The 14,512-nt window shown below is 36.1% G+C and overlaps 1 protein-coding gene across 1 annotated transcript in view; it reads right to left on the bottom strand.

Moving 5' to 3' along the window:
• The window catches only part of MARCHF5 (membrane associated ring-CH-type finger 5), a 55,019-nt gene that overhangs the window by 29,696 nt on the left and 10,811 nt on the right, over window positions 1–14,512 (bottom strand). Inside the window, exon 2 of the mRNA XM_004427828.3 lies at window positions 10,728–10,930. Coding sequence (XP_004427885.1) covers window positions 10,728–10,930 — 203 coding nt within the window. The remainder of the gene's footprint in view (window positions 1–10,727; window positions 10,931–14,512) is intronic.

Below are 14,512 nucleotides of genomic sequence, written 5' to 3'. Positions count from 1 at the left end.
AATTTTTTTTTTTCTGAGGAAGATTCACTCTGAGCCAATCTTCCTCTATTATGAATGTGGGTGGCTGCCACAGCATAGCCGCTGATGAGTGGTGTAGGTCTCTGCCTGGGAACTGAACCCGAGCCCCCAAACTTAACCACTAGGCCATGGGGCTGGCCCCTAGTATCTTTGAATTTTGATCCATGTGAATGTATTATCTGGAGGGAAAATATATAAAGTAAACTTAAACATTTAAAAGAGTTAAAAGAAAATACTGCCTGTGAGATGTTGTAGTTGCTGCATCTTTTCTTTTCCATATTTACTATTCCTTTCCATTTCTAGCAGGGCAAATACTGAGACCAAAAAAAAAGAGAATAGACCATTTGTTAGTGCAGCACCTACCCATCATTTTGCTTCTTGGCCATGTTTCCCCTTCAATTCCAATAGCATCAAATCACAAAAAGTGTTAATAAATTACATGTATGATGTATAAATAAACAGTATCTCAAATAAATTCAAATTAACATTATCCCTATTAGTTCTTACGGTACATGAAACTACTTATTATTCATATGTGGCCTGGTAGCTGGCTCACTGAGTGACAGTAACAAGAAATTCAGCAATTTAAAATCCTGACTCCTTCACTTCCTATAAGTCCATGGGCTTCCATTAAATAAATTTGCTGAGTCTGTTTCCTTATCTGTAAAAGAAGGATAATATCTACTGTACAGAACTTTTGAGAGGCTTACATAAAACCATATAGGTAAAGTGGTCAACACAGCATCTGGCAAATAGTAGTGGCCTGTTAGCAAATTATAGCTATTGATATCACTGTTAATATTATTAATTAAATACCATTATAAAATAAAATGAAACAGTAACAACTACTACTTTTATTTGCCAGATTCTCTAGGACAGGTTTCTTCCAGGAATCATCCTTCATCATCTCTAGTGAATATCTTTCCCTTCTAAGCTTTACACTCCACTTAACATTTGACAACCACTTTTTGAGAGCGATTGTTAGTGACCTTCAACTCTATATAGAAGTTTGAATTAATGTTTAGTTGAGAACAACAATAAAATAAAAAAATAAGAACAAAACTGTAATAAAAACTTAACCTGAACATAATCTAAGAATTTACTACTAATCTATGAAGACATAAGAGAGTGGAAGTGGCTACACTACTATCAGTAAAAATCAACTTTAAGACAAAAATTACTACTAGAAACAAAGAAAGACATTTTATAATGGGAAAAGGGACAATCCATCAGGAAAATACAACAATTAGGAACATATATGCACCTAACAACAGAGCCCAAAATAAATGAAGCAAAAATGGACAGAACTGGGGAAACAGACAATTCAACAATATTTGGAGACTTCAATATCCCACTTTCAATGAAGGATAGGTAGAAGATCAACAAGGAAACAGAAGACTTGAAAATACTACGAGCCAACAAGATACCTGTAGAACACTCCACCTAACAGGAGAATACATTCTTCTCAAGTGTACATGGAACATTCACCAGGATAAACCACGTTAGGCCATAAAACAAGCATTAATACATTTAAAAGGACACAAATAGAGTATGTTCTTTGATCACAATGGAATGAAATTAGAAATCAATAATGGAAAGACATGGGGAAATTTACAAAAACGTGAAAATTAAACAACACACTCCTAAATAATCAATGGGTCCAAAAAGAAATCTAAGCAGCGTTTAAGGAGAAATTTATAGCTGTAAATGACTATATTATAAAAGAAGAAAGATAAAGAGAATGAGAAGACAAGCTACAGACTGGGAGAAAATATTTGGAAAAGACATACTTGATGAAGGACTATTACCCAAAATATACAAAGAACACTTTAAACTCAACAATAAGAAAACCATGTGATTTAAAAAAATGTTCAGGGGCCAGCCTGGTGGTGGAGCAGTTAAATTCACATGCTCTGCTTTGGCGGCCTGGGGTTTGCCAGTTCAGATCCTGGGTGTGAACCTATGCATTGCTCATCAAGCCATGCTGAGGCGGCATCCCACACAGAGCAACTAGAAGGATGTACAACTATGATATACAACTACCTACTGGGCCTTTGGGGAGAAAAAAGGAAAAAAGGAGGAAGATTGGCAACAGATGTTAGCTAAGGCCCATCTTCCTCAAAGAAAAAAAAAAAAGTTTAGGTCTAAAAAAAAAAACTATAAAAGACTTAACAAACACCTTACCAAAGAAGATATAGGACTGCAAATAAGCATATGAAAAGATGCTCAACATCATATGTCATTAGGGAATTGTGAATTAAAACAATGAGATATCACCAAACATCTATTAGAATGGCTAAAATCCAAAACACTGACAACACCAAATGCTGACAGGGTATAGAGCAACAGGAATTCATTGCTGTGGGAGTGCAAAATAGAGAGCTACTATGAAAGAGAGTTTGGCAGTTTCTTACAAAATTAAACACACTCCTACCATAGAATCAAGCAATCATGCTTCTTGGTATTTACCTAAGTAAGTTGACAATTGATGTTCACACAAAAAACTGCACACTGATGTTTACTGCAGCTTTATTCATGCTAAAACTTAGAAGCAACCAAGATGTCCTTCAGTAGGTGAATGGATAAATAAACTGTGCTACATCCAGACAACGGAATATTATTCAGTGCTAAAAAAAAAGAACTAGCAAGCCACGAAAGACATGGGAAAACTTTAAATATATATTACTAAGTGAAAGAAGTCAATATGATTCCCACTATATGACATGCTGAAAAAGGCAAAAATATGGAGACAGTAAAAAGATCAGTGGTTGCCAGGGGTTAGGGAGGAGAGAGAAATGAATAGGTGGAGCACAGAGGATTTTCAGTGCAGTGAAAATACTACATATTATACTATCATGATGAATACAGGTTATTATACATTTGTCCATATCCATACAATGTACAATACCAAGAGTGAACCCTAAGGTAAACTTCGGACTTTGGGTGGTAATGACTTTGCGTGATAATGATGTGTCAATATAGGTTCATCAATTATAACAAATGTATCACTCTGGCGAAGGATGTTGATAATGGAGGAGGCTAGACTCAGGTGAAGGAGGAGTGATAATTGCTGGAAGAAATATCAACAGTCTAAGATATGCAGATGACATCATCTTACTGGCAGAAAGCAGCAATGACTCAAAACAACTTCTGATGAAAGTGACAGAAGAAAGTGCCAAAGCAGGACTGCATTTGAACATCAGGAAGACAAAAATCATGACCACGGAAGAACTATACAACTTGTAGACAATGAAGACATTGAAATTGTTCAAGATTTTGTTTATGTGGGTTCAGTCATCAATTTAAATGGAGACTGCAGCCAAGAAATCAAGAGAAGACTGAGACTTGGAAGGGCAGCAATGAAAGAATTAGGAAAGATCATCAAGTGTAAGGAAGTGTCATTAGAGACTAAGGCCAAGATCTATCTACACCCTCATATTCCCAATTACTACGTATGGGTGCGAATGCTGGAGACTGAAGAAGGGTGACAAGAAAAAAATTGATTCAGTTGAAGCATGGTGTTGGAGGAGAGCTCTACAGATACCCTGGATTGCCAGAAAGATGAACAAGTGGGTCCTAGAGCAAATTAATCCTGAACTATCGCCGGAGGCAAAAATGATAAAACTAAGGCTGTTCTATTTTGGGCACATCATGAGAATACAGGATTCTTTGGAAAAGACAATGATGCTGGGAAAACGAGAAGGCAGCAGGAAAAGAAGATGACCAAATATGAGATGGATGGACTCCATAAAGGAAGCCAGAGGCATGAGTCTACACAAACTGAACAGGGCTGCTGAGTCTGGGACACGGTGGACATTCTTCATTCATAGGGTTGCCAAGAGTCAAGAGCTGACTTGATGGCACGTAACAACAAATGCATGTGAGGAGGCAGGGAGTATATGGGATATCTCTGTAGCTTCCTCTCAATTTTTGCTGTGAACCTAAAACTGCTCTAAAAAATATAGTCTATTGAAAAAAAATCTTGGGCCGGCCCTATGGCTTAGTGGTTAAGTGCGCGTGCTCCGCTACTGGCGGCCCGGGTTTGGATTCCGGGCGCGCGTGGACGCACCGCTTCTCCGGCCATGCTGAGGCCGCGTCCCACATACAGCTACTAGAAGGATGTGCAACTGTGACATGCAACTATCTACCAGGGCTTTGGGGAAAAAAAAAGGAGGAGGATTGGCAATAGATGTTAGCTCAGAGCCGGTCTTCCTCAGTAAAAAGAGGAGCATTAGCATGGATGTTAGCTCAGGGCTGATCTTCCTCACATAAAAAAAAAAAAGGCTTTGAAAAAAAAAATCTCAAACCAATAACCTAAACTTTCACCTTAAGAAACTAGAAAAAGAATAGCAAACTAAACCCAAACGAAGCAGGAAGAAGTAAATAATAAAGACTAGAGTAGAAATAAATAAAATAGAAAATGGAAAAATAGATAAAAATCAATGAAACCAAAAGTTAGGTCTTTGAAAAGATCAACAAAATTGACAAACCTTTGGCTAAACTGACCAAGAAAAAAGAGAAAAGATTCAAATTACTAAAACATGAATGAAAGAAGGGCCATTAATACCAACCTTACAGAAATAAAAAGGATTATAAAGGAATACTATGAAAAATCATATGCCAATAAACTAATCTAGATGAAATGGGCAAATTGCTAGAAAGATACAAACTACCAAAACTGACTCATGAAGAAGCAGAAAATCTGAATAGACCTATAACAAGTAAAAAGATTGGGCCGGCCCGGTGGCTTAGTGGTTAAGTGCGTGCGCTCCGCTGCTGGCGGCCCGGGTTCGGATCCCGGGCGAGCACCGACACACCGCTTCTCCGGCCATGCTGAGGCCGCGTCCCACATACAGCAACTAGAAGGATGTGCAACTACGACATACAACTATCTACCGGGGCTTTGGAGGAAAAATAAATAAATAAAATCTTTAAAAAAAAAAAAAAACAAGTAAAAAGATTGAACTAGTAATCAAAAAACTTCCTATAAAGAAAAGCCCACAACAACAAAAAACACTAACAACCCAATTAAAAAATGGGCAAAAGACCTGAACAGACATTTCTCCATAGAAGATATACAGATGTCAACAAGATGTGCAACATCACTAACTATCAGAGAAATGCAAATCAAAACTACAATGAGATATTACCTCATGCCCATCAGAATGGCTATAATTAACTAGATGGGAAACAAGAAGTCTTGGAGAGGATGCGAAGAGAAGGGAACTCTCATACACTGCTGGTGGGAGTGCAAACTGGTGCAGCCACTATGGAAAACAGTATGGAGAGTCCTCAAAAAATTAAGGATAGAACTACCATACAACTCAGCTATTCCACTGCTAGGTATTTATCCAAAGAACATGAAAACACGAATGTGTAAAGATACATGCACTCCTGTGTTCACTGCAGCATTATTCACAATAGCTAAGACTTGGAAGCAACCTAAGTGCCCATCAAGGGATGAATGGATAAAGAAGATGTGGTATACATACAGAATGGAATACTACTCAGCCATAAGAAATGATGAAATCCAGCCATTTGTGACAACATGCATGGACCTTGAGGGTATTATGCTAAGCAAAATAAGTCAGAAGAAGAAGGTCAAATACCATGTGATCTCACCCATAAGTAGAAGATAAAAACAACAACAAAAAAACACATAGAGACAGAGATTGTCTTGGTGGTTACCAGAGGGGAAGGGAGAAGGGGGAAGGGGGAAGGGGGAAGGGGGAAGGGGAAGGGGAAGGGGAAGGGGAAGGGGAAGGGCGAAAGGGATGATTAGGCACATGTGTATGGTGATGGACTGTAATTTGTATTTGGTTGGTGAACATGATGTAATCTCTGCAGAAAGAGAAGTATAATGATATACACCTGAAACTTATACAATATTATACCCCAATGTGACTGCAATAAAAAAAAAAAAAGAAAAAGAAAACCCCCAGACCAGATAGCTTCACTGCCACCAAACATTTAAAGAAAAATTAACACCAATCCCTCACAAACTCTTCCAAAAAATGTAACAGGAGAGATCACTTCCCAACTCATTCTACAAGGCCAGTATTACCCTACCACCAAAAGCAGTGAAAGACACCACAAGAAAATGACAGACCAATATTCATTATGACTACAGACAGAAAAATCCTCAACAAATTACTAGCAAACCAAATCTAGCAACATCTAAAATGGTTTATACACCACAACCAAGTAGAATTTATCCCAGGAATGCAAAATTGGTTTAACACATGAAAGTCAATGTAATATACCATATTAATAGAAAAAAGGACAAAAAACAGATGATCATCTCAGATGCAGAAAAAGCATTTGACAAAATCCAACACCTTTTCAGGGTAAAAACACCCAACAAACCAGAAACAGAAGGGAACATTCTCAACTTGATAAACGCTATCTATGAAAAACCCAGAGATAACATACTTAACGGTGAAAGACTATTTTTCCCTTAAGATCAAAAAGAAGACAAGGACGTTTGTTGTCCTGTCTCATCAATTCCATTTAACATTGTACTGGAGGTTGTAGCACAGGCAACTAGGCCAGAGAATGAAACAGAAGCATTCAGATTGGAAAAGAAGAAGTAAAACTATCTCTATTCACAGATAACATGATCTTGTATATAGAAAATCCTAAGCAATCCACCAAAAATCTATCAGAACTATTAAACTAGTTCAGCATGGTTGCAGAATATCAGATCAAAATAAAAAAACAACTGTATTTATATACTCGCAATAAACAATCTGAAAATTAAGAAAACAATTTCATTTAGAATAGCATCAAAAAGAAAGAAATACTTAGGAAAAAGAAAACACCTGTACACTGGAAAGTACAAAACATGGTCGAAAGAAAAGCAATCTAATGTGAATCAGTCCCTGCTACTCTTGGGAATCCAGAACTCTGCCCTTGAGATACCCTCCGCTGAATTCTTCTGTTCACCTATACAAGGTTACTACCTGATGTTCAACTTCAGGTAAATGCTTTATTTTTAATGGAAGACAAATTTTTCTCAGCTGGTATTACCTTTATGTTTTAAAGCAATGCTACTTAAATTTAACATGCACATAAATTATCTGATAATCTCATGAAAATGCAGATTTTAATTAATTAAAACTGGGGGTAGGCGGGAGAAGTGGCTGAGGTTCTTCATTCCTAATGGCTCTCAGATGATTCCCATGTTGCTCGTCCTTAGACCACACTTTAAGTAGTTTTTAAGTAGTTGCATACATACAACTGGCCTAACTCACTAGAAAAAAGAAGAAAGGAAACCCTAAGAGGGGTGGCAAATAGCGAAAGGAATGAAAGTCTGATGAGTCCTCTAAGTTTTTCATAACTGAGCACAACATATTCCCTATCAACAATTAAGAACACACACTTGCCACCAACCCTCCATTCTGGTCACTACTAAGTACCAGAAAAGATGCAGACTTGGCTAGCTAGCCAGCCAGACTGAGGCTAAATCCATATGAAAACGTTTTTTTAATAGCTGCTACACAGAGATCATCCCTACAGAATGCAAACCATCACTTCTCCCTTTCTGCATCTCTTCTCTTGTCTTGTATTCCTTCTTCTAGTCAGCGTTTCTCAAGCGCCATTTGGGGACCAATGGTGGTCCCTGGCAATCTATTAACTGGTCTATAGACAATTTGATGAAAAACTGATACAAATTTTGATCACAAACATTTCACAAATGTAAGATTAATTACGACTTTCAAGGAAATTCTTTTAGGTTCTTGATTGTTATGTCTCAAGGGTCACACACGCTCTACAAGGATAGTTAAGAGGGGACTGTTTCAGCTAACAAACTTTCACATCATGTGAGTTGTTCACATTGGTTAAATACATATTTTGTTGTTATTATCATAATGTGTTAAATCCCAAATTTAGGAAAATGAATCAATGACTCAAAAGTGTTCACTGAAGAGTAAGAGTGATAAAAACACATTTAACTCAGAATGTCATATACGATAAATAGTATCATCTTAGAATAGGCTGTGACCAGTGAATTAGGAGTGATCAGTTTGCACTGGGACACCTCCTTGTTCCCAATGTACTGTAATACATTATTAAACAGGAATGAAACATTATAAAACAGGGACAAGAAGCCACTGAATCATTCATATAATTTCAGCCATTCCAGTAAACCAATCAAAGCCTGCATTAGGAATTTTGCCATTGAAAGCAAAGATTAAAAACCACAGTCAAAGGAACGTCAACTTATTTTAACAAAAACAGGTATAACTACAGTCAGCTGCAAAATTAATGACAAATATGCTCAGAGAGAAACAAAACAATCTACTGGCAAAATTCTACCATCAGATGACACTACTGGACATCATGTGTGTGGTATGCAGTGAGGAAGAACAATTACTATCATAGATGTATGCTTCTAAATATTTTATTTTATGGCTGCATGAAACCATTAGTGTTCAGAATATGAATCATCTCTTGGCATATAAATAATATGTAAATCAAGAAACATATGCAACTTTTAATTCTGATTATCAATGAAAACATAATATAGAGAAGGGATTTTCTTTTAACTAACAATTATTTTTGAACTCTGACTTGAAAAGGTATATTAGAATCAGTATGGCCAAGAGCACTAGCCATGTGTGTAGCAAGGAAGTATATGGCACCTGGAAGCCATTTCGCACATGGTTTCATTTACAGACAACAGTTGACATTTGACAATAAGCCATCTATTCTAGAGTCAGTGTTAAAATCTGCATGGAAAATTGCAAGTATCATTCAAACTGCAGGGCCTGAGCAGGTATCTTCAGCATGTTACGTCAAGGAAGAAGAAGCAAATACAAGACTCTGCCTTTCTATCTTGTCAGGAGGAAAGATGCTAACAAAAACTAATCAAATGAAGGATATAATTTTTTTTCATAACACCGACAAGGTCAGTAAAAAATTTCTTTGATTATCTGTGGCTTACTCAAGTGGCAGGTCTCCATGACATACAGCATATTGAATAGCTTGAACCTGTCATTTGAGGGTGAAATAATTCTTAGGGATAAAACATGAAGACCAAATCATGATACAAATGGCTTAACCAAAGAGAGTTTGACTTTTCCAACATCCAGCCATTTTCTTTCCTTGTAGAAAGAAATCAATGTCTTACTATTAGGTATACTTAAAAATAACATTCAATTACCACACTAGACCTAAAAACATATTTCCTAGAACTGAATACAACCAAAAGGACAGATTTACCCACTGCCATCTTCCAAACTGAAATATTCAACTGCTGAGTGCAACACATTTGTCAACTCAATGCCTCATCGAACACTGTATGTAGTTTTCAGTGAGAATTCTTGCAATAATTATTGTATCCATCCATCCGAATATCTAAAACATCTAAAAGAATCATCCTTTACTTGTTATTCCCAACAACCTGTAGTTGAAAAGTGGGGTTATCTAATTTAGTAGAACTAAAGAGTAGGAAAAGAAACAGTTAAATATGAAACCTTAACTTTGACTCTAATGAGCCAGAAATCAATGTGGTGAAAGATTGCAGCAATAATTGCTTTTCCTGGTGTTTAAATTATTTTAAAATACTGCTTTGATATTATAATGAAAAATTCTGGATTACTCTTTTGTGTTTACTTTATCTAAAATCAGGGGTGTGCATGAAGACCCATCATGCATCCAAAAATTCTAAATGACTGACAAAAACTACTTTCTCTACTACACTACTTTCCCTTCATAGGAAGCTATCATTTCTTTCTATGCATTATGCTAAAGAAATACAGACAACCATGGAAATTTTGTTTGCCCTTATTATTAATCGCGCAGTAGAAAAGCATTTCATTATCTGCATTTATGTTGCCTCACTGAAAACAAATGAGTCTGATTTCAATCTATAACACCTAGAAAAAACAACATATTAATTCCAATTTCTTCTTGAATCCTACTCCCCCCGAAAGTCATTCTTTCCTTCTGACCTTTCCAGAAGCCAATCTGCCTTTACATATCTCTTGATTATAGCCAAGGGTGATATTAAAAATGTTTAACAACTGGCATGGCATAAACACGAAAGAGAATGACACCAGTTCATAATCACATGGCTGTAATGGAACATGCTAACTAAACAACAGCCTTAGGTACAGCTTCCTTTAAATAGCCTGCTGTACTTTTTTCAATGCTAGCACCACTCTCCAAGACCTTTGTTTACTCCTTGCTTGCCAATTTGCAGAAAAAAGAAAGCAGTTTTCATGCAAGATAACCACATAAATTGGATTCCAAAGACGAGTTTAATGCTGTCTTTTATTAAATCTTTTATTTCCCTATTCTTTAATAGAAGAATTAAGGATAAGTATTAGAAAGTACACACTATTGTTTTCCTTCTTCTACACCAATGGTCTCCAGAGGATGAGGCTCTTTAGTCAGCTTTTTATTATAGCTTTGTTATTGGATTTTATCCACAGTTAGATGTCCACAGTAGATGTCCAAGTTCTTTATCCACTCAACCAAATAAAAACATTTAATACGCAAACAGATGGATTTGGAGATATATTAAGGATAATGTAAACTGTTGGCAAAACACAAATGTCTGACATTTAGAGGAAACAACAGAAAGGGAATAGAGAAATGCACAACAAAGCAAAGAGATGGGTCACTTTAAAATAAACCTGAGATCATAGGGTTATGTATAATAACATCACATATATCTGTGTTGTTTTTAAGGATCTTCTTACCCAACTTCGGAAAAACTATTAAGTATTCAGCATTGCACTGAGGACATGCCACTCTGGCTGTACTGTTTCCTCTTTGTTTTTCATCCACCCAGCGCTGTAGACAAGCCTGGTGAACCCATTTTGTAGATCCTCTGCACCTACACGGTCTCACCCATTCAGCTGTTCTATCATCTTCATCAGTGGCAAAACACACCCAGCAACTTCTGTAAATTAAAAAAGAAAATAATGACATTACTACCCCAGCCTCCTCTCCACTGCAGCCCTCACTTAATGGTATGAGCCTAGTATGAATAATTATAGAACCTCTATTTTACACTAAAAGACTGAGGAAACAAAACAACTAATACATTTCCAGTAGAGTAGTTTCTTCTTTTTCTGTCTTGCCTTGTATTCTTCTGCAGAATCTTGTGTTTTCTGAATTTTGTTTTTATGTAATTTCCTCCATATTCCTAGCAATTCTTCACCTTCTCTAATGAACCAGAGTGCAAAGAGACAACCCTCAAGCTGCTTTTGTTTTATAAGGCCTAATAATTCTTTGAGGAGTGGTAAGCACAGGAATATGTGAAATTCAGTGTTTTCCCCATTTCAATTAACACTAACCTCTTAACCTCTTGAACTTGGAAAACTAAAGTACTATACAAGTGATTTCACATATGGTCTCATTCAATTTTCAACTGAGGGGGAAAAAAACACCCATTTCTCTTTCTGGTAAAGCATGACTATAAGAAGAGAGAAAGATTATTAAATTAAAAAAAAAAGAGCACAAAGGGAAGAAGAGATGAAGACATCAGGATAAACTGTTTTGGGATAGTGATATGATAAATTTGGGCCTACATGTTTCCATTATAAGTATGGCTGGTTTTCCTTTTTTGGGGAATTAAATTACATTTATATTTCAAATCTAGAAGTCTCAAGCCTGGGATGCTTATATTAAAAAAAACTCAAAATTCTATTGAGATGGTTAATTTTAAAACATTTTCCCATTTTTCTTTTAAAGATACTTCATGAAATCTAATTTTGTTCTTGTGGAATTAGGTTGCAATTCCTTATTTTTTCTCGCAGTTAACATGAGTTTTGACACCTATTTCCATTAGAGCAAATACAATTTAATTCAATGAGACGTTCATTCCTCCCCCCATTAAAGTCTGACGGTACAATTGGAAACAACTGCTAATTAAAGCTTGTTACCTACTGTGCATTTTTCATTTAATTAGATAAGTGGCTTCTGTCAGAACTACTAGCTTAACTGTGCTCAGTGGGAAAGACCATATAGTCAGATATTATAGATGGGTGAGGTCTCCAGGCCTTGTAGAACAACATGAATTTTACTTGTGTGCTCCAATTAAAACTTTTCAGTTAGAACAGGGAAAAAACTGAACTGAATCCATGGCAACAATACGCAAAATTGTGATCTTACTCAGCTTTCAAATTCAGTCATGTTTCATACAACCTAGGTAACAATGGGAGGTAGGTAGTGTTTGTTTAGCATGCTGACCCTCTGACCCACCTCAGCCAACCTGTCTGGGCCCTCATGCTATCTTATGGTTACCTAAAAATGCTTCCTCCTTCCTCTTTTTTAAAATTTTATTGTGGTAAAATATACATAACATAAAACTTACTACTTTATTTTTAAGAGTATAATTCAGTAGCATTAAGTATATTCACATTGTTGTGCAACCATTATCCCATCCATGGCTTGACTAGGTTTTAACCTAAAATTTTTGCATAAAATTTCAATTGACAAGCATAGAGCAAATAGATCTATTAACTGAGGTATCAGTATATATTTTCCCTACAACTGAGGTAATTTTGTAAATATTATTTATATACCTCTGGGAAATGAGAAGTACCATTTTGGTAACAAAATATAGCAGAATATCTAGAAACTTTCTAAGTTCTTGTAAGTTTTTCATTTCAACAATGGAACATATATGCAGCTAAGTACAGCTAGACCCACACAATTAATCAGTATTAAGGTGAATCGAATTTTAAATTAAGCCAATTTCAGTCATCAGGAAAAAAATAAAATGTAAAAATATATCTATTCAGAACAACCTTAATATTAGGTTAGAACCAAATGAAATTGCCTATATTTGTCTGTTTTTGACCTACATAAATGGCAATTTCATATTTCGATCTAATGGGAATACTTATATAGCTATATTCCTCATAAATTCTAGAAAAACGTAAGTTTTTTCCCCAAAGTTTTATTATGAAAAATTTCACTTTCAAAAAGTTTAAAAACTGTTCAGTAAATACCCATATTCCCAACATCTAGATTCTACAATTCTTATTTTGCTATATATGTGCTTTGCCACATATTCATTTATCAATCCTCTTATTTTTTGATGCATTTCAAAGCTGCAGGTATCAGTATACTTCACCCCTAAATACTTTACAGTTTTACTTTTTAGAAGGCACTCAACTGACATTTAAAGCAGGCACTTTCAGAATTTTTCTAACTTCACAACTATAGTAGATAAGATAGTTGAACAATGACTTACAGTGGAAACTTATTAGGAGTTAAGTCTAATTAGAAGTGTTAACACAAATAACCTTGTTTTTATTGTTTGATCCACAGTGACAGTAAGTATAGAGCTTACAAATTTGGATTTTGAAACTAATGCTCATTAGAGATCAACTGAAATTATCTTGCAGAGATATTAAAAAAGAAAACTTATCACTACTTGCAAAAAATTTGCCTGATTTTTAATATCTACCAATTTACCACATGTATTCTCTATTTATTCTAATTGTTAACATTAAATCTGATGATGGTCATTTGAGATCAAATAGTATTGCCCACAATATGTAAACTTCTGATAACAACACCAAACTACTTCATTTAAAAATTACAGTTTAGGTACAAATAAATATGAAATGGAAATTTCCAACTATTTTAATAATAGTACAAAGCAAGCAAGCAAGTGAAAATTATAGAAATTGCCAGCAACATTTACTGAGCATTCACTGGTTCCAGGTGGTTACACAAACAAAATAAATGGAAGACTGTATCTATCTGGAAAACCCTATAACTTAATTGGGGCTACGTCCAGTAGATACAAGAGATTTTTTTTTTTAAGGTTCCAGTGAAATTACCATAGGTACATCCATTTTAAGAAGAATGAACCAAGGATCAATTTGGATAGATCAGAGAAGACTACAGGTAGGAGTGATAGAAATGAGCAGAGGCAGGGACAAGTGATTTTATTATAGGGATTCTCAAAACAAAGCTCCCTGGGACCAGCAGCTGCAGGATCACATGGGAACTTGTAAATTCTCTGGCTCCACCCCAGACTTAGTGAATCAGAAACTCTGGAGGAGGAGGGCCTAGAAATCTTGTGTTTTAACAAGCTCTCGAGGTGATCCCGAGGTACAATAAAGTTTGAGAACTGCTGGTGTAAAAGAAATGGCAGGTTAAAGAAAAATAAAGAAATTAGAGAAAGCAAACTGTATGAAAAAGACAATTACTGGATTTGCTTAAGTTAGAAATGCTTCTGGGCCGGCCCACGGTGCACTGGTTAAGTGCGCAAGCTCTGCTGCTGGCCACCTGGTTCGGATCCCGGGCGCCACCGATGCACGGCTTGTCAGGCCATGCTGTGCCGGCATCCTGTATAAAGTGAAGGGAGATGGGCACGGAGGTTAGCCCAGGGCCAGTCTTCCTCAGCAAAGGAAAAAAAGAGGAGGACTGGCATGGATGTTAGCTCAGGGCTGATCTTCCTCACACACACACACACAAAAAAGAAATAATTGCTTCGGATGACTAAATATTTTCAATATAAATA

The sequence above is a fragment of the Ceratotherium simum genome, chromosome 6 (genome assembly GCF_057802395.1).
Source record: "Ceratotherium simum simum isolate JZ-2026a chromosome 6, ASM5780239v1, whole genome shotgun sequence".
Taxonomy (NCBI): Eukaryota; Metazoa; Chordata; class Mammalia; order Perissodactyla; family Rhinocerotidae; genus Ceratotherium; species Ceratotherium simum.
Note: the sequence above shows the minus strand (reverse complement) of the source record. Positions and strands in the feature narration are given on the sequence as shown.